The sequence below is a fragment of the Bemisia tabaci genome, chromosome 5 (genome assembly GCF_918797505.1).
Source record: "Bemisia tabaci chromosome 5, PGI_BMITA_v3".
Lineage (NCBI taxonomy): Eukaryota > Metazoa > Arthropoda > Insecta > Hemiptera > Aleyrodidae > Bemisia > Bemisia tabaci.
In genome coordinates, this window is record NC_092797.1 from 2,252,040 (window position 1) to 2,272,614 (window position 20,575).

General features: G+C 34.9%; 1 protein-coding gene across 3 annotated transcripts in view; it reads right to left on the minus strand.

The window, feature by feature from the left end:
* Positions 1 to 20,575, minus strand: part of LOC109035589 (b(0,+)-type amino acid transporter 1) — a 37,330-nt gene continuing 16,755 nt past the window's right edge. For all 3 annotated transcript variants that reach the window (XM_019049277.2, XM_019049276.2, XM_019049278.2), the window contains exons 2-13: positions 17,673 to 17,846; positions 16,706 to 16,807; positions 14,990 to 15,268; positions 13,894 to 14,019; positions 13,545 to 13,644; positions 11,136 to 11,180; positions 7,404 to 7,527; positions 5,543 to 5,646; positions 4,186 to 4,282; positions 3,211 to 3,360; positions 2,589 to 2,757; positions 1 to 2,022 (exon numbers count right to left, since the gene is read on the minus strand). In XM_019049277.2, coding sequence (XP_018904822.2) covers positions 1,697 to 2,022; positions 2,589 to 2,757; positions 3,211 to 3,360; positions 4,186 to 4,282; positions 5,543 to 5,646; positions 7,404 to 7,527; positions 11,136 to 11,180; positions 13,545 to 13,644; positions 13,894 to 14,019; positions 14,990 to 15,268; positions 16,706 to 16,807; positions 17,673 to 17,846 — 1,796 coding nt within the window. In that variant the 3' untranslated portion in view covers positions 1 to 1,696. The remainder of the gene's footprint in view (positions 2,023 to 2,588; positions 2,758 to 3,210; positions 3,361 to 4,185; positions 4,283 to 5,542; positions 5,647 to 7,403; positions 7,528 to 11,135; positions 11,181 to 13,544; positions 13,645 to 13,893; positions 14,020 to 14,989; positions 15,269 to 16,705; positions 16,808 to 17,672; positions 17,847 to 20,575) is intronic.

A 20,575-nucleotide genomic window follows, 5' to 3' on the forward strand; every position in this document is an offset into this window, starting at 1 on the left:
TACAATAAAAAATTGTTTAATAAATTAAAGAAAAAGATAGGCACAATAAGATTACACGTTGGTAAAAAATGACTTGACTCGATCAGTACAAGATCTAACAGTTTGACATAAAATTAACTAAAACTAACTATACTTAAAATACATTAGAGAAGTCATAAAATAAGAAAACTAGGTGAAATCGAGATCACAGAATAACAAGGAAGCCCTGCCCTTTCTAGATAGGGCAGAGATGAGACATTCATGAAGAATAGCACTGGACCATCCAATGAAGGCCACATCAATGTTTCTTGAAGGTTTCCAGTGGGAAATCATGTCGAAACTAAAAGTTTTCTATACATCAGCTATGCTTCTCAGTGGTAAAAGATTGGAAAACGTTGATTATAGCTGGATTAAGTGAGCAATATTACCGCAGATACACACACAAAGAACCAATTACAGATAAAGTCTGACAATGATCTCAGCATTGTAACTTTCACTATAAGTTAAAACAATCAAATGGAGGCCACTTCAATTTATGAAAGATTTGAAACGTCTACTGCTTCATAAAATTTGATGAATAAAATGCTTCCTCAAGGAGAAAAAATACAAGTTGGCAATTTGCAGATTGTGGTAAACAAGAGTGAGAACTAATATGTATGTAACACTTTTTCAAGGGCTGAGGAACAAAATGAAAAAAAGGACATTTGATTGAGCTTACGATTAGATAGATTCCAATACAATTCAATAGAATTCAAGGACAACATTTGAATTAACAAGCAGATTGTGGTTCAACACACAAGTCGTTCAGACAGTGTTGGTGATTCAGCCAACATGCATTCAAATTCATTCTAGACCTAATGTCTCAGTATCGAGAAAAAGCTCTTCCACGCACAAATTTTCCCTCATGAGAATTATGCTGTTTGGAACAACGCTTAATTTTTGAATTGTTGAAAATAAATTTCAGGAGAGATGAGACGCATACTGAGGAAACAATATAATTCTAAAGAGGTTTATGCAACTATAATTATTTTGTAAAATCATTTAATCTTTAACATTTACCCTATTTTTTAAATTCCAAAGAAGTTGCCACATTTCAAATTAGACTGCACTTTGCATTTTGGAACTCCTATTTCTGGCTCATCAAAAGAAGCATCTATCTGCATAGGGAAACTAATGGCACAGGCGTTGTTTCTAAAATGAACCGGAAATTGTAGTTCCTTCTGTCAAATTAAGGTTCAATTACTGCATACTAATATTGTTGTTTAAGCTCTCGTTTTCTAAAAAATAATTGACGACTTGATTATTTTTCTCTTGGAGCATTTCTTATTGCAGAAATATGAATATCATTGGACAGAGTGAGGACACGAGGTTTCGAGTAGATAAGTTTAGCTTTCCCTTTCGGAATTGACTCTTGAAATCTGATTTCTTTGTTGATATTTGCACAGCTGCACTTGAATTGAATCAAAGTTAATTGTACTTCTTGAATATTGAAGGAACCTAAAAGAATATCAGGTTACTTATAAAAAACAATGCTTTGACACAGCAGACGACACAGTAATTGACTAATTGTTGTTACTGCTAAATTAATGGCACAAAAGAAGACTCTCATGTGAGGAGAAGTCACAACTTGGGAGAATACTTGATTACGTTCACAATGATCGCTCAAACATTCGTCGTATTTACAAATGTACATCTTGCTTAACAAACTAACGAGTGATTATTGACGTGGACACGATTCGTCACAGCACGATTTTTCGAGACACGATTCGTTACAACACGATTTTTCGAGACACGATTCGTTACAACACGATTTTTCAAGGCACGATTTGTCACAACACGATTTTTTGTGACATGAGTCGTCACGGCAAGGCTCATCGCAACACGAATCGTCTTTGGTTTCTGACAGAAGAGAAACAACACACAGAGCCTCTTTCGGATCAGACTGATCATCATTAAGCTGGGCTGTCTTTTTGGCGATGAGTTCTTGATCTTGGTCAGGAGGTTGAACGTTCATCACTGACTTGACTGCTTTCGTGAACATATCTGAAAAAAGACAAGAGCAGGATTTTAATATGACCTACCTATTCACGAAGACTATATTTTTTGAAGCTATAAATACAATTTCAATGAAAACTAGTTTAACTACCATTCTGAGGTGGATTCTCGGTTGTTTTGAAATAAATTCGTCTGATTCCATGGCAACTTTATTTGACATGATTTACTCTTGTCAGCTGTTAAACTACATAAATAATCAAATTTCTGCGAGTGGATTTGATTTAAGCTTTTAACTTACAGCCAATCTCCTTTAAAACAAAGTAGAATTCCCTCTGATGGACGGTGCTTCTACAACATTAAGTTTTCATGCTGGTGGCAGTGACGAGCACTTCCAAAATTCTTGACCAACCTCCTGAGGTGAGTCGAAAAAATGGATGCAAATATTACCCAAAATTCATCAAACGACTAAATTTAGTCCTCGACTGCAGCAGAGCGTTTTTCTCCTTTGGTTTACAACCCTGCTGTCTAGTTGACAAAGTTGATCGAATCCACCCACGGAAATTTGTCTTATGATTAATCTACGGAACATTTAGATATCAAGCACAAAAGCTTACCTGCGCCAAATAATTTCTTCTGGAAGTAAATGAAAGGAATGTAGACAACAAATCCAGAAATAAGGAATCCAACGGCTATCAGGTACTGAGGTTGAGGCTTCATTGCAATTGGAATAATTGCCAAACATGAGGCAATGATCATAACAAAAATAGGAATAACAATTGGTACCTGGAAAACATAAAAAATACCACCTTAGAATCTTTGAGACAGATATACATATTAAAATGTGCATGTAAAATAAAGCAGATAAGTCAATCAGCCAATTAACAGTCTCTACAATAAATACAAATGCCAACTGTATTCCAATTCCATACAATACTAATTGCAACTGACAACTAAAAAATATAACCACCAGAATTTGTCAATATTTGTTCAATATTCTTCCTTAGAGGAAATTCAATGAATTTTACTGAGAGAGTCAAGTAATCGTGTTTTTGCATGGGTATTTAATCCTGTTATTTGCTCTACACAATTAATTACACAATAATTTTCCAACACAATTTACAATTGAACTTCAGTAATGCTAAATTATTCTCCTCCCTATAGCAATGAATGCTTTAAGAGAAATCTCTCATGTTTGATAGATGAAATGAAAGCGGAAAGGACTTAGGTATTACTTACTTTCCATGGTCTAGGAACATCTTTTTTCGTGTATCTCATAACAATTAAGGCGACCATGGCAAGACCATAGAATGTCCAGACGAGGAAACTGGCGAATTCAATTAGGGTAATTATATCTCCAGCCAAAATGCACACCAGACACAGAGCACCCTGAAAAAATCATTTTCATTACCAATTTGAAAAGAAGAAACACAAAAGTTAAAACCGAGAAGAATTTTTGTGTAAAAGTAAAAATTTGGGAAGTAATTTACTGGTAAGAAGTTTAAATGGGTAGTAAGCAGACTCATGGATAAAATACAGGCCCTTGTGGGGATACCATGATTTTTAGAGATAATTACAAAATGTGAGATCTGGAGAAAGATCGATATAATAGAGGTGATAAATACGGAACTAACTTACTTGATATGTTTCAAGGACATTACACCTCTTATTGATTTTTTTACCAAGATCTTATTCGATTAAAAATGTTCGAAATGTTCCGAAGGACCAAGCACTCTTATGCCAGCACTTTGGCATGTTACAAAAACGGTATATGGTAACCAGTGATGGTACAGTCTCTTTTGGCTGCTCCAGCCCTGCCTCAAAATCAAAACCAAAACATACGCCCTGAAATCTTTTTTCTTTGGTTTTCTTCCTCACATTTTCAACAATAACTTGTGGCGATACTCGAGGTTTGTAGCAGAGATCCTTAGTACTCAGCTCTGAACTTGACTGTATTGATAGCATTTCACCCTTCTGATTTAAATCAATAAATGAATAAATTGTTCACCGTCCATGAAAGCCTTGAGGGGCTGCGGTAACAGTCAACTGCTGTTTGCGGAAAAACTTATACACTAGTTGAAAAGATGAGAACTGAATCCCGTCATAATCAAAACCATTTTCTAGACCATTTCGCTGTTTTATGAAAATAGTATCAAACTTAGGAACACTTAATACATATTTTTGCCCCTTCAATGATAATTGTTTTTTTCTTACCTGCAAAAGCACAGCTGGAGCTGGGGTAAGTCTTTTCGAGTGAACATAGGAGAATACTTCCATCATGTGTCCGTTTTTAGCTGCTGAGTAACATAATCTGGAAAAAAAAATTACGATTGAAAAACTGAGAGAAAAATGACAATTTGAGTAGAGACTTAGACATTCCATGAGTGCAGAAAAATTAACAGTATTGGTTCAATTAGTACATCTGATTTTTTTTCAGTATTGTTTTAATGAAACAAAAACTAGTGATTTGAAATTAAATTTATCAAGTTTTTGCAAATCAGTATTAACAAAAATTCTGAAATATATTGATGGCTGAAATAAAAAAATGCGTAGGTACCTCAAATTGCAACGTTTTAAGTTGTTTATATTATTACCAAGGAGAAACTAACCAACAGTTTCTATTAAAATTTTCAGTGAACTTTCTTCACTCATTCTAAAAAAAGCACACAAAATTATGAGAATGACGATAGATTAGTTTTCTTTGAGGAAAATAAACATAATTGGAAATTTTAATACATTGCAATTGAGGTACATATTCCCCGAATTTAGCCATCATTATATTTAGATCCAGCCAATACAGAGTCCTAAATTTACAGGGTTGATCGGTATTTTAATAGGACACCAGAATGAGCAATAGTGCGGAGTCATGCCGTTCCAGGTCAAAAATTCTTTACACTTTGGAACAGTCCCTCAAGCTTATTATGTTGCTGTAAATTATATTTCAAAGCACTTGGTGCAGTTGTTGAGTTCTTTTCGAACAACAATTTTCTAACTATCAAATATTTTGTACTGGTTAACATTTAATACTTTACTTTAGCCCATTGACCTAGACTGACTGCTCCCAGCCGTCCGTGCTGCACTGGGCCAGATCTGAAGAGACGGCTCAGAGCCGTCTGTCAATTGTTTGCATTAGTTCGGCGATTCTCCAGTAGATTGCATTCTCATCAATGTATATATGAGCAGTGTGACCTCTCAATGACTTATTGTGTAAGGTACTTCCTTGTTTTGTTATGGTATTTTCTTATTAATGTGCGTTTGAACATGAAATAACCTCAAAATTTTCTGATTATCGCTAATTTTGCGATTTTCGCAACTTCAACAGCAATAAACTACATTAAAAAATCATTTTGTTCAAAGTTTTCACCATTTTTCTGAAACATTGTATTGTGAGTGCTTATTGTGTTGATTCTCACCCTCAGAGAAGGAATTTTTGGATTATTTTGAAGTGTTCAAAGTTACTGATTTCCGCCAAATTAAATTGTAATTCCTGGCTCAAAAGGGTCAAATTAAATCATATGTCAATGGGTTAAGCCATAGAAGACAATGAAGTCAAATTGAGAGAGAAACATACCTGGTTACTCCAAATTGCACGCTAAGAGCACAACCAAATGTTGAAAGTGCAACACCCATTGGGATTAAACAGGAGAAATGACCCAAAACTCTCACACCGACTTCCTGAGTAAGATAAGAGAAAATATGTAAACATCATGAAACTAAGCAGGGAGCAAAATACAAAATAAAAAGAATGCTTACTCACACTGTTCGTGACATAATTCTTGCTGAAATTATTGAACCACTTTGAAAAGAGGGCATACAAGAAACACCAGCTTTCTATTATAGAGTTGTTAATCTATTTTCTTTTTCACTTTTGCTCATTTTCTTAGGTACTTAATTTCCGAATTTGAATCGGCTCGTGCAAAAACGTTCTGATACTACTTTTATTTGGACGGAGTTGAACAGAAAGGAACCAAGCCACACCGGGATTGAACCGAGAAAAAGAGGCTTCAAGTTTAGCTCCTGCATAAGACTCAATGTAAAAGTTAAACTTCAAGTTCAATTTCTGCAAAATTTGCTTCAACAAAAACTTTGCATTTTTGGCGATAGAGAGTAAAGCAGTGGTTGGGTTCAAAACCACTCATAACTCAATTTTTTCCAAAATGTGGGTTGGTTCCTTTCTGCTTAACTCAGTCCATTTACCGATGTCCAATACAGTGTTTCAGAATTTGAGTGGACGATTTCGTTGCAACTTACAGACAAAAAATGGTTTAAGACGTTCGGAATGTAGAAAAGTTTTATAAATAAATCCCCTACGTATAGTTAAGCGTTCAGTGAGGAGATCGATCTTATCCATCAGTGTCCTGGCGCACAAGAAACCACTGCAATTTTGAAACCCTACATTGGACAGCGAATGTTTCCCCACCACCCGATTCATTTATTTGTTTGAAAATTTGTCTAATTGTTACTTATTTCTCTTAATTATACTGTTTTTATTCTTGTACATAGAAACAATAACTAACACACAATTTGAAATTTTTATTTAACCAGTTCGAATCAGAGTAATAATATATTCATTATAAATTAGAGTAATATTATATTACTTTGATGAATAACAATGAATTTTGTTTGTCATAATAATGAGTAGTAAAGCACAATAGTGCGTCAAATTTCTCTTGTTGGGAAGTTGCAGATCATTAGTAGGCGAGGCTCATTTCGTGCACAATCCAGAAATGCTATCATAACATTTTCATGCTTGCATGAGGAGCCTGGCGGACTTTCCAGGATTGTTATCACAGCTTTCACGCACAGATGTACATAAAAGATGTACATAAATTTATACTTTTTAAGGATAAGCATCAAATTTTTCAGCAGACAAAGAAATCTGATTGTAACTTAACAACACACATAATAAAAAAATCTCAGTGATTGCAAGCAAGTGGGAAGTGTGAAAAGTTGCAGAAAATTGCTCATGGCCTCCCGATCCTTTAAGTGGTAGTGTAAACTGAACTAGGCGAGCGAGAAACTAAAAAAAGAATCTGAGTGTGCTCTGCGGTCTAGAAAGCAAAAATATTTAATAAGGATTTTAAAATGAAATTCTGATACCTATCAGTACAAAACTTCGAGGAGAGAGCTCTTTTTTTCTTGATGCTGGATAAGTTAACTTATCAATCAAGAGTTTAGGTCATGACCTCCAACCTAGAAACGAAGTTCTGTTAAAATGATATTCCTGCAGAGTCTAACTGTCATGTTTCTATCGAGATTCGTTGGGAAAGAAACAAGAAGCGTGCCTACTTCTGAAAGGAAACAATTCAATGCTTGGTTCCTGAATGAAGGAATGGTTACAAATACCATTACATCTCCCTTGAAGTTTAGAGCAATTTCTTGCAAATTTTCATTCCCACTTTCCCAATTCCCCCTCTAGAGGATACACTTACGTTGGCAACAGCTTTAGCTTGAATCAACTCCGGAACGCTCAGAACTGTCATGTAAGAGACATTCATGAAACAGTACAACATTGTGACCAAAGGCACAGCAATTATGACTGCTCTGGGGATGTTTCTAGGGAAAAATTTAAAGCATATTAAGAAAAGAGTCCGGCATGAAAATGAGATGTACAGGAGAAAACGCAGAGACTGAGCAGAGAATAAATATCTTCTACTGAGAAAAAAATTACTGTTGTGAATTAGAGGAATTTAAGAGATAATACTCTCTCCAAACAGTATTGGGAAGGTAGTCGTGAGCGTCTCCTTCAGTAATTCGATCAAATCTTCTGCGCAAGTCTTCCATGCATTCAGAAACATTGTATAATCAAACAACGACACAAAAAAAAGACAATGTTCCAACTTCACTCCTGAAGTCTTGGGAGCCACCTTGGCTGACAACACTAGTTTTGAGGAGCAATCTACTATTTCTCAGGAGCCGTTAAAGTATTCAACATGCCATTTTGGCTAGGCATGGTATTTTCCGAAAGGTACGGACACAGCAGATATTAAACAGATATTAGGCTGCGTCAATTTTATAGGCACCACTTTGGAGTTTTGTCCTTTATTTATAGGTGTAAAAGTCTGATTCTATGGAGTTTTTTACAGACATCAATCAGTGACATCAGAACACTGCATTTATGGGAACAAATGAGAATATTGTCTAGGTAAAAAAAAAAAACTGAATGCAAATGCTAAAAAATAGTGTGAGTAGAGAAATTACTGAAAAGAAAGAAATGTGTTTTCATGCAAAGTCTAACTCAATTATAAAAGCTTAATTTTCACTGTTCTTCAATTCAATATGACAGTTTCACCGTACTTGCGAACGGACCTTGAAAAAATTTGATACCAAAATGCCGCGTTGGTAGCTCAACTTCAATAATACTATCTCAAAACGAAAATTTTACATCCGATATCATACAGGAGCAAAATATATTATTGATGTACTGAGTTATTACAATAAAAACAAAAGTTGAGCTACAAGCCGATTTTACAAATATAAGCGGTGATGGCGACTCCGGCCATTTTATAATAAAATAAAACAATGTGCAAGAAGATGTTAGGTGTATATACATTGATTTTACCTTAATATGGTGGACAAGCAAACGATTCGACCAACACTTTAGTCTTCATCAGTGCAAAGGAAAGTAAATAGAAAAGAATAAAAAACACTGGCAAGATCTGGATTATTCTTATCTATGTGCTTTCCATTGCACTGATGAAGATTAGAGAGTTAGTCGAAACGTTTGCTTGTCCACCATGTAAAGGTAAAATCAATGTAAATACACCTAACATCCTCTTCCACATTGTTTTATTTTATTAAAGCATGGGCTGAGTCGCAATTATTGCTTATATTTGTAAAATCGGCTAATAGTTCAACTTTTGTTTTCATCATTAGAGTAGCCGAAAACCGAAAAATCCTGAGTTATTACTATTGTATCCTATATTTGAGTTATTTGTAAAAATAAAACTGAGGAGTTTGGTCAAGCAGTTTTTCAAACTGTTTGCAGAAAGTCGTATAAATGAATCTAGGAAAATTGTTATTGAATAAAACAAATCTTAAAGATAATTTAATTTTATTCCTAAACTGCTTAAGAACTGTGAGAGTACGTTCAATATTGATTTTTATTAATGCTTCTTTTCTCATTTGGAATATACGTCAAATTATTTGTGTTGTCTATAACTGATCATGTACGATTGATTATGATTTCTGTACTCAATATGTACTTGAAAGAGCCTAATTTAAATAGAAAACTGAATGGAAATTCGAATTTTGGTTTCCTAAGACTTTAACGAAGAAAAATACTAAATAAAAAGATTCTTGATAGAGACAGCAAAGAGCACTATTCATTTTCAAAGGAAAAATGATAGAAGCTGAAGAGTTGAGGAAAAGCCTAGATTGATTAAAAAAAAAAAGCTTGCTTTCGAACCATTATGGTCCTTGAGCTGCGATAAAATGAAAAGAAGGGAGCTGATAACTCTATGGGGTTAAAAAAGAAGGGTAAAAAAACCATGCAGAAAATATATGGTCAACTGATACGTAATAACCGTAGCGGTTAATCAACGTGATAAGAAATGACTTTGAATTAAGGAGCCCAATGAAGAGATATATCAGTCTCATTACAACTATACTTCGCAGAACATAATTAATGGACCTTGTAGGTCTTATAGGTGATATAGAATGACCCTTGAGGTCAATGACGTTAGAAAGCAATCGTATAATTAATAACCATGGTGGTTCCAAAGAGTTACTGAAAGTTAGCATTGCAAATTTGCAATGCACTTTTAGTCAACTTTTAGAGACTTGATGACTTGATACCATATTCAAATAAAAACCATTGTTGGTTTCTGAAATGAATATGAATCTTCTTGGGCTAAGCAACAAGTGAAATCCAATCGGAAAAAAACCAGGACTTTCAACATTTGTTAAACATTTGAAATTGCACTGAGAAATACATTTTAAATGGTAATAAGAGTTGAAAGCACCTGTTTTTATTCATTCACTGGGTCCGAGACAACGGTACTTTGAATACCATTCGGACTTGACCTCTTTTTCCTTAAAAGCTACTGATGGATTGAGTCTAAAATGCAACTTTTGCAAAGAGAAAAAATCAAAATCTACCCATCTATCAAGAGATAGAGCCGTCCTGAACATCATCAGAGAGAATATTGATTATTCCGATAGTGTAAATCTAAAATAATTACTACTTCAACTTTTCATCTTCGGTGAGAATAAAATTTGGTGCAATAGTTTGAGAGACTTAAAAACATTTTGGCTTTCCCAAATTCTGAATTCTTTGATTTTCCAAAATTGCACACTTTTTTTCATTGTTGGAATTAAGATAGAAATGGATAATCTACCTGCACTGGCTGGAAACGAGTGGTCTGTGTTTGTGATACTAAATAAAAAGGAAAGGTGATGCTGGCACGGAATCAACTGTTCACAATTGGTTTCTCTTCAACAGATGTAGGAGATCAGAGAGGAAAATCCCTCTTATTAGGGCGAAGATTTAAAATAATTAGAATTTTCTATGGATTATCACCAACACAGGTGGAATTCAATACAACATTTGTCCTGATTTAAAATGATTCATACTCAAATCACTATTGAGCTGAATTTTTAAGATCTAATTAGGAGAAAAACAACCATCAGAAGCACACATAAAAAAAGAGACTGGGGCACATGCTCCTGTGTGTTCATTTGAGAAAAATTAGCAATAAAATTATGAAAAAGAGTAGCTATCGTGAGAGAAATGCAAACACTGAGAAGACATAAGTAAAGGAAGAGAATAGGAAACGAATTCTAGAAAACACAGACAGGCACTAATACAACTGAATGGAAAATTCTACGATTTAACAGCTAAGCACGGGTTCCTGATTGGCTGCTTTGGAATGAACAACATTAAAGTTAAGGGAGGAAAAAAAGGGGGGAACACTTTGTCAACCACCAATTGTTATTAAACACATAACTTTCTAAAAAAAGAAACAGATCGAAATTGAAGAGAACTTGAAAACCTAAATTCCTAAACCCAAATTCTGACAAATATGCTGAGTATTTTAGGACACGAGCAAAAGTCCATCACTTTAGACATAATCCACCAATGCCATTAAAGAAAAGAGCAAAAACTAACGATCAGATATGAGAAATTGAGAAAATTGGGGAGGAAAAAATCACTAACAACTTACTTATTAGGTTTCTTAATTTCTTCTGTGACAGTAGTCACTGAGGACCTGAAGCCACAAACAGAACAAGTATGAGATTGCGACCAAATGAGCGTTTCGAGCAATGAATGTGAACGCCTCTTTGAGAGACATTGATTCAATTTGCTAATACTCGGATGATATAAAAGGTGTGCAGACTACTTATTCCCACGACATGCTGTTTTTATTTTGCCCATAAAACACTTAAAAAATTAGAAGTCATTTAAAAGGAATCTTTGATAGGCAAAAGGAGGAATTCATCATTCTCATAAATCTAAAATTACCTATACTGATATTTTTTTTATCACTATGTTAAATAAAACAAAAGTATGAATTAATAAATCTGATTCTCTGATCACTACAGTTAACAACCTAATTGTATTGACCTTGTCTCTCAAATGATTTAAAAAATGTCTCATTTCTCGGGGGGAAAAATAGACAATTTGAGACTGTGAAATTAAATATTAGTAGAGATTAAAATTGGAATATTCATTTCATTACATGTAATTTTATTTATGGGGGGGGGGGGGAAGGAGGAGGAGGTCTTCCTTCTTAACAAACAGAGAAAATAAATATTTTTCTGAGTGTGATATTACTTCAAACGCGTTATGTAAAAAATAGTTTAGGAAAGTCATTTTAAAATGTTTCTGCCTGGATTGTCTTTAAAATTTAATATGACCGTTGGGTAAAAAAAAAAAAAATTAATACTAGCAGAAAATACTACAAGTTTAAAAAATGCTAAATTTCAACACCTAACATTTTACAACTACTGAAAACAATAATTGAAAGCTGAAGTTTTAAAGATGAGTTGTCTACTTCTGTTAATGGAAAATTCTTAGGGCGAGGAATAAATTTACTCATTTAAAATGGATAACAAAATAGAAACTAGCATGTTATGAAAATAAGGTTTTAATGTCTGAATCACACGGAAGAAGTTTCCGCCAATGTAACTAGGAAGGAAAGAACTTTGGAAGTTCATAAAAATGCATGATGGCTGCGCAAAAGTTGCCACACAACTTCCTAAAGTGCTTTAATGAATGTTCAAATGATGTATTAATGGTTTCCGACTTTTCGGAAAAAAAATATCTCTGTAAGACACTTATATCAAATGCCCATTGTAAAAAATAGCTCTGCGTCAAGCCATCTGCAATCAACAAAGGAACTCTGGAAGTTCAAACTTAGTTACAGGCGGAAATTCTAGATTTTCAAAGACTTTGTAAGTCCATTGCTGAAAGAATAAAAAATAGACAAGTGAAAAAGAGACAACATATATCGGAAAGAGATTTGAAACAATTTTAAATTTTCAACAACAACCATAATTTTCAATCAATAATTCCATGTATGTGGTAAAAAGTTTCGTAAGTCTGAGTCGTCACCTGGGATTATTGTGTGCTGATTATTATGTTATCAAACATTTATTGAATATTATATCCTATTTTTGAAAAAATCAAGAGGTGAATTTTTGCATGGTTGTATACAAGACTGGATGATAAAAGAACCCAGACAGAAGAAGGGTTATCTTCTTTTTTCATGTGAAGAAAACATGAAGAGGTTTTATGTTATGCAAAACAAATCTTGTTATCATGGTATATAGTTTTTCATTGCTTCCTTAGGTATAAATCTGCCTCAGCATAATTTTGAAGAATTTCAGATTAAATAATTAAAAAGGTAAATTTAATTTTTTATCTGCCAAGAAGTCAAGCAAAACGAAAGAAAAAAACTGAGTTTTTGTAGAGCAGCGAGGAAGAGATAAGAGTCACTGATTATTCCTTTGAGAGGGGATTTTTTTGATAAGCTTGAGACTGATAACCCTGCAATTTAATGAGATAATTCTCTTATTTTTCACTGAATAAATGATACACAATGAAAAAGGCACTTCAGACTTGATTATAGAGGTTTTCAGAACTACGCTAATCTGCCACAACTGAAAAATTTGTAAGACTCTGCTCACATAAAACTGGCTCATTAAACTACTACTCGTTGCAAGGTTGAAATTAAAGACGATTTCAGGTTCTTGACATTTAAAAAAAAATCAGATGACTAACCCTAAAAATATAAATACAGACAGAGAAGAGGTATGTAAGAATTTTAAAACTCATTCTCACTTGAAAAGTCGTTGTATACTTAATAATTTTTAGATATTAAAGAGGATGTTCTTTACCACTTTCTATTCCTAACAAATTGTGCACTCAGTCAAAACCTGCTCTGAATTTCTGAGAAATTTTAACGGCAAAGATAAGCAGACTTCCAGGAACGATGATGAAGAGCTTCGGTAAAACTTTTAAAACAGCAAATCAAGTGAAAAACCTTCGCCAAAATAGACAGGCTACTTCTAAAAAAAAATCACGCGAAAAATAGTACAGTAAAAAAAAGAGTGCTTGAAATATTACATACCAGCCATCATAAGCCCAAAGACCATGGTAAAATGCCACTGCAAAAGCTCTTGGCGATAAATCTGATCCTTTGAATGGATTTTCAAGGTTTTGAGTTTTTCCTACAAAAAATTTAACACATTATTAAATAATAATACTTAGCTGTAAAGAAGGGATGAACTCATATGCATGAAGATCGTAGATAAGAACTGAAGGGAATGACGCAAATAATATTATTTGCATTTGCAAAAAGAGATTTAAAATTACGGCATTCTCACTTAAATGGTTAAAATACTTAAACGGTAAATGATAAAATAAATCACAAACAAAAGTAAACATTAAGCATTTTAAACATAACGAGGGAGACTTACCAATGAAAATGTAGTAGAGACCACAGCCTATGACAAGGAAGCAAGCAGCAACTTTGAATGATGAGAAAATATTCTGAATCTTAACATACAGTTTGACACTAAAGAAGTTGATTGCTGTGATAATAACTGTAGAGAAAAAAGTGAAAAACCACACATCATTAGTAAAAATAATATAATGCTCTCCAATTATGATTAAAGTGGATTGTAAAAATAATATAATGCTCTCCAATTATGATTCCAACATAACTATTTATGTAAAGTGTTGGTGATCTCGCTAACATATATTAAAATTCAGTCTAAAACTGAAGTCCTATTGTAGAGAGAAAAAGCTCATCCGAACACATATTTTCTTCCACAAGAGTTATGCTGTTTGGTACAACACTTGTCACAACCAGTTAGAACCGTAAATGCACACAGGTTTTGGATCCAATTATCATCCAAGGGTCATGACTGGTGTTGCATTAAACAGGATAACTCTCATTAGAGATATTGTGCTCGGCTAAGTTTTTTGTCTCTATAATGAGACTTCAGTTATAGACTGAATTTTGAGCGGGCGTTGGCAAAACCTCCAACACTCCACTCAAATTTTTTCGTGAGTCAAACCACTATCATTTCTGCTAAAATTACTATCTTTAATGGATCTATGAAAAAATGGTCTTACCCGAAATGAAATTGGAGCAAATTGAACAAGACCTTCACATGACATGCTGCTCATTCCGGCAAGTGATCAAATTCAAAATATGAAATTTCCTGAATTTTCCGTTTCTCTATCCAAAATTACAGGAGTTTCTTGACTTTTGGAATCAATGATAAATCATCGTGCATGCGAGACGGAAGCAATTCCTACCATGACCTATCGAAATGATCTGAAAGTTTGCAGGTGCTTTAGAAGGAAAAAAAGGAAGCAAAATACTTAAGATTTTGCAAGGTCATTGTTTTTGACAGTTGTAAAAACTCAAAGGATATAGGAATATCTTTTGATGGTCCTCATAAAATTTGTAGCATTATTTTTTGTTATCCCTCAAAAATAACCCTTCACCTGCAGACAATTACTTTGGTTGCATTTCTTTAAGTGGGTTTAAATATGGGTACTTACGAAGAGCTGCAATGGCGACTATCTTCTTTCTATCATAGTAATTATCAATTTCATTTGGTGGGATAATGGGGTTAAGTAATTGAGTAAAGTATTCCGCAAAAGTCAGGATGATTATAGCAATCTCTGCAGGGCGGACAAATACAATTGAAACCCAACAATTGATGAAACTAGGAAGTGGTCCCCAAAATTTGTGGAGGGGTCCAAATGCTTCTCGATAGTAAGAGTACTCAGCTCCGGATTTGTTAACAACAGTACCAAGCTCAGCATAAGACAACGCACCTGTAAATTAATTATCATTATGAAACAAAAGAGCAGAAAAATGGGTACCAGAAAACGGGGAAAAAAAAAAAAAAAAAAAAAAAAAAAAAAAAAAAAAAAAAAAAAAAAAAGTAAGTAATCCTTCAGATTTCTCAAGGGACTTTCAAAAAGATGATGAGGATTTTTAAGCAATAAGTTGTATTTAAATTTTATAATTTTTTTAAATTGCCCTGAAGAGAACAATCCTTGCTGTCTTGCTGATCTTTTTGCCTTCTGTGACATAATAACTGCACAGTTGGCATTTTGCCCTCTCCTGACATGAAGGTTGTTTCAATTATAATACATATTGCCTCAAGTGCTAGATTGATTGTGAGTAGGGAGCTAGATACTGATAGCTTTAATAGATGGGCACTGAAAAGAAGAAAAAAAAAATCTTAGCAACACAGTTACCCTTACATTCCATGCTTGCACTTGCACTTTGCAACAGAAAACAACAGCAGAGCTACAGCAAACAAACTTTATAGTTGCCAAAAAACAATTTAATATCAAATTCAAATATATTCTAGGCTGAAAGGGCACATTTATTCAAAGAAAGTTGGAGTATCTACATGGTGTTCCTATGTCTTTATAGGTGTCTACATAGGTGTACCTATGTCTTCGATCCATGGTGTTCCCTTGCGCTGCCGTGCTGGTGAAAAATCTTGTATATACATACGAGAGGTGCCAAATTTTCTCAAGTTAAATGTTAATTTTTCAGATGGATTTTTAGATGGATATGGATATTTTCTCTTGAAATTTTAAGATAATTTGGACTGCGTTGCTCCGCAAGGAACCAGGCCGCATCAGCTATTGCCAACTTTAATTGGGAAATTTAATTTATTACATGAAAACAGTTGTGCGGATTATTGTGCACATTTCGCAGAATTTTTTGTAGGAAGTAAATTCCTTAAAATTTCAAACAAATTCGCACAAACATTCTCTTGTAAAAAATTAAATTGCCCAGCTAAATTTGGCAATAGCTAATGTGGCTTGGTTCCTTTCTGCTAAACGCAGTCCTAGTAGATCTCATCGCGATTAAAATTCTTCAAAGAATAAGAGGCAAAATCTTCACGGATTTCCCTGAAAATTCATATTTTATCAAGGAAAATTTGGCAACGCCTGAAGGCTGATACTGCGTTTCTCCTTAGCATGGCAGTGAGGATAGACCGTTCTTACATGGATTGCTTCAAATCTGAACAGAATGAATCAAGAGCATAAGTTGCATCCTCTAAATGCACGGAAACTTTGGTAACTTATAAAACGAATAAGTAATCACTTTTTTCCCCTTCAAGAAGAAATAAAAGTTGGAAACTGAAGGAAAAACAATATCTACCCTTCTAAATACCTACAATACTAGAGAGGTCTCGGTGTTTTCGTAAAATTAGATTTTGAAAAGAGATTGAGAAGAACACGATTTACCTAGCATGGAGATGGTTCCACATAGAGCCCAAACAATGAGGGCCATTCCGATGGATCCGGCCTCCTTCAGAGCTCGTGTTGGAGAGACAAAAATTCCAGAACCTGGTAATTCAAAGAGACAAAAATAATGAATTATTGATGGAGAAAAATCAAAGAAAGGGGTCATTTGCCATGTAAAATTCAGAAACGACAACACTCAAAGTCCCATGCGTTAAATTCATGGAACAAAAATCGTAACAAATGCTGATCAACATTTCAATCCATGAGACCATGAATTGATCACTTTTTCCTTCGTCAAGAATGGAATCAAATGATGAACAGACATTACTGAAGTAGCAGTGATCGCGATAAGTTGCGATTCGATCAGAGAATACCATATCACGATTTTATCGACGTCAATTTATTTAAATATTATTGGATTAAAAATCGCGATTTCATCGCATAGCTTTGCGAGAAAATCGCGATTTTATCGACGGCGATTTATCGCGATAGTATCTAACAAAAAATCGTGATATATTGAGATAAAATTTCGATTTTATTGAACACAATTTCATAGAGATAAAATTAAGACATGACTGAAAATAGTCGCTTGGATGTTGACGATCCTAGCAATTCCATCGCCAAATAATCGTAAAAAAAATCGCAACTTAATTTCAGAATTTTTACTGAACTTAATTTCAGCGATTTTTCCATTGACAAATACTACCTGGGTAGAGAAATATCTTGTTGAGTGATATCTATCGGGTATCTTTTATTTAATTTTAGAGACGAAGAAAAGCTAGGATCTACAATATCAAACTTTTAATCTGTCAATTATGTAGATTTCTTTTTTTCGTTGAAGGGACTGAAATAGGACAGACTGAGGGCATTTTAGGATTAATGAATGTATTGTTAACTTAAGAAGGGGCGGCGGTATTTAATTAAGAAAAAGCGTGGCTAAGTTCATTGGCTGAAAAGATACACTTACCAATCATGACACTGAGAATCAAATTCACAGCGCTCATTAGCCCCAGCTCCCTCTGAAGTTGGACGCCTTTGGCCGGTTTTCCTTCTTCGGCCTTTTTGGCACTGAATACTTCGATGTACATGTTGCTGCTCTCGGAGTTCAGCCTGCTTTTTCCGTCCTCACATCGAGAACATTCTGAAATGTCCAAAAAGAAAAAGAGAAAAACTTAGTAAGTGTGAGGACAAATTTAAAAAAAAAAAAAAAAAAAAAAAAAAAAAAAAAAAAAAAAAAATTGAAAAAAAAAATCGATGATTATTCAATGACACTCATAACACCAGCGATTCCGAATGAGCCCTAAGATATGCCGTACTAAGAAAAAACGCAGTATCAGCCTTCAGACGATGCCATATTTTCCCCAACAAATCACGAATTTTGGGTAAAATTTGTAAAAATATGTTTCTCTTCCAATATTTCAGAGAATTTTGTTTGTAATTTAATCCAAAGGGTCTGAAAATTAAAAAGAAAAATGCTCACAACTTCCCTCAAAAATTAATGATTTCTAAGATTAAATATGGCAACGTTCGAGTGTTCATACGGCGGTTTTCCTGCGCGCGGCAGAGATACATAAAGTTCTTGAATTTTCGAGGTATCCATATTATACAGGGTGATCCATAAGTCTCGCAACATCAGCATCAGGCATTTGAAACATTTGAAAAATTGAGATATAAACAAGGAATCTTGTGACTGCTCCTAGATCAATAGAAACGACTTTTGAAACCCCCCAAAATCTTTAGGATATCCCTCTGAAAGGGGGTAAAAACCCTGGGGTTATAAGGGTGGTGCGCGAATTTTGGATCACCCTATGATGGAAGGATCCACGCATATGAAAAACGTTTCACTTGTCGGATCTCCTCATGGGAAAAAGGGTGTAACTCGTGTGAGAGAACCCGCATGATCTACCCACTCCGTGTGAGCTCTGGAACTCATGGTGATACGCGCGCGACAGGGTTCATCTCAAAATTTGCTTGCGGTTTTTTACCGACGACGAACCCACCTCTGATCTTGACATTCGAACGCGCGAACACCTCCGCAACTTGGCTCATTTGAAATGCAAATTTACTGAAGGAACAGAACAAAGCCACATCGGCATTTGTCCATTCGGGCCACAATTCGGCGATAAACAAGGCGATAAACCATCCCGGGACCAGAATACGAATTTTTTTCCTGTAGATGCTTAAAATTTAAGTTTTCATGACATCGGCATAGCTATACTATTCGAAATTACTGTGAAAATAAACTACATTCAGTAGTTTAGAACCACGATTTTTGGCTCATTTTGAAATCAATGTACGGTCTCGATTATCCGCGATTTTTTTTTTTTTTTTTTTTTTTTTTTTTTTGATGACTTTGTGGTGATTTTGCCACTAAAATACTACTGAAGCACTAAACTTTGAGGTAAAATAAATTACAAGTGACAAAGTAACTTCTTCGAAAGTAAGACTCATTGATTTTTTACTAAATAGCTTAGGTTCGGAATATCCGCGATAGCTTCAACCCCAATCACCGTGGATAATCGAGACTCTACTATATGTGCGGTTAGTTTCCCTTTGCAGGTAAGCGCTTCCGCGGATGAGCCAAAAATAGAAGTTATTGGTGCTAAGTTACAAGTCCTTATTAATTGTAAAATGTAGTTCGAATACAGAAGAGTCTGGCTTATCCACGGATTTTTTTTCGGTAGCTGTTCTAATCTTCGTTGAAGAAGATTTTACAAAAACAAAAAATGCTACTTCAACCACTATTGTAAGCTAATTTAACCATGGGGGTGGTTAAAGTAGCATTTTTTTGTTGTAAAATCTACATTGAAACATTGCAGTCACTTTTCTACGATTGAATTGTTAAATCAGCAATTTAATTTTTTCCGCGTGGAGAAGAGGGGAAAAAAGTTTTGATGAAAACATGATCGAACTTGAGCGAGATAATGGGGAATCGGGAAGGAAGGTCTCATCTAAATTCTCGATATTATTCGGAATGAGTATCAATAAATCGTCACCTTCCAGGCAAAGTATCACAAGCGCCATACGACGTTTAAAAATTTCCGCCGCCATTTTATTTCTTTACTGAGAAATTGTTGGTTGAATCTGTTTGGAAATTTCACTAAATTTTATCGGCAGCACAAAGAAAATTCAGTGAAATTTTTGGACAGCTTCGTTGAACAATTTCTCTGTAAAAAAATAAAATGGCGGCGGAAATTTTTAAACGTCGCATGGCGCTTGTGATACTTTGCCTGGAAGGTGACGAAATCAAGCCGCGACTCCACCGGAACTCAACTTCAGTATTTTTAACCCGGGTCTTTTCCTCACAGCGAGGGAAACGGAAAACATGCGAGCGGACATGGAAAGATGAAAAAAAAAAAATTGTTGGCGGATGAAAATATTCCGAGGCGCGAGCTGACCTTTCGGCACCTGCATTTCCAATCGGGCGATTTTATCGCTTACGAAGCGCGGGTGAAGCGAGAAGCCGCGTGATGAGGATCGTCCGAGGTAGCGCAGAAAAAGTCGTTGGTCATAGCCAAAGAGACGATTGAAATTGACTTTTGCACCTTGAGCGGTACGACGCGACGTGTGCCGAAAAAAACCCGCAGGAAAAACGGCGTCTGCAGCCCGACCACAGACTTTGACTTCCATCGATATTGATAGAACTCGGTTCCATTCCAATGGGGTATTCCATTGGAATCGAACCGAGTTCTATCAATATCGATGGAAGTCAAAAATCTGTGGTCAGGCTGCAGATGACACGACACCGCGAGTCCCCCCCCCCCCCCCCCAAAAAAAAAATTGACGCGGTCTATACAAGTCAAAAAGTGAGTTCGCTGCCGGCGGAAGATGAAATGGAGAATTTGCATATAAAAATTGTATTGCTTCATC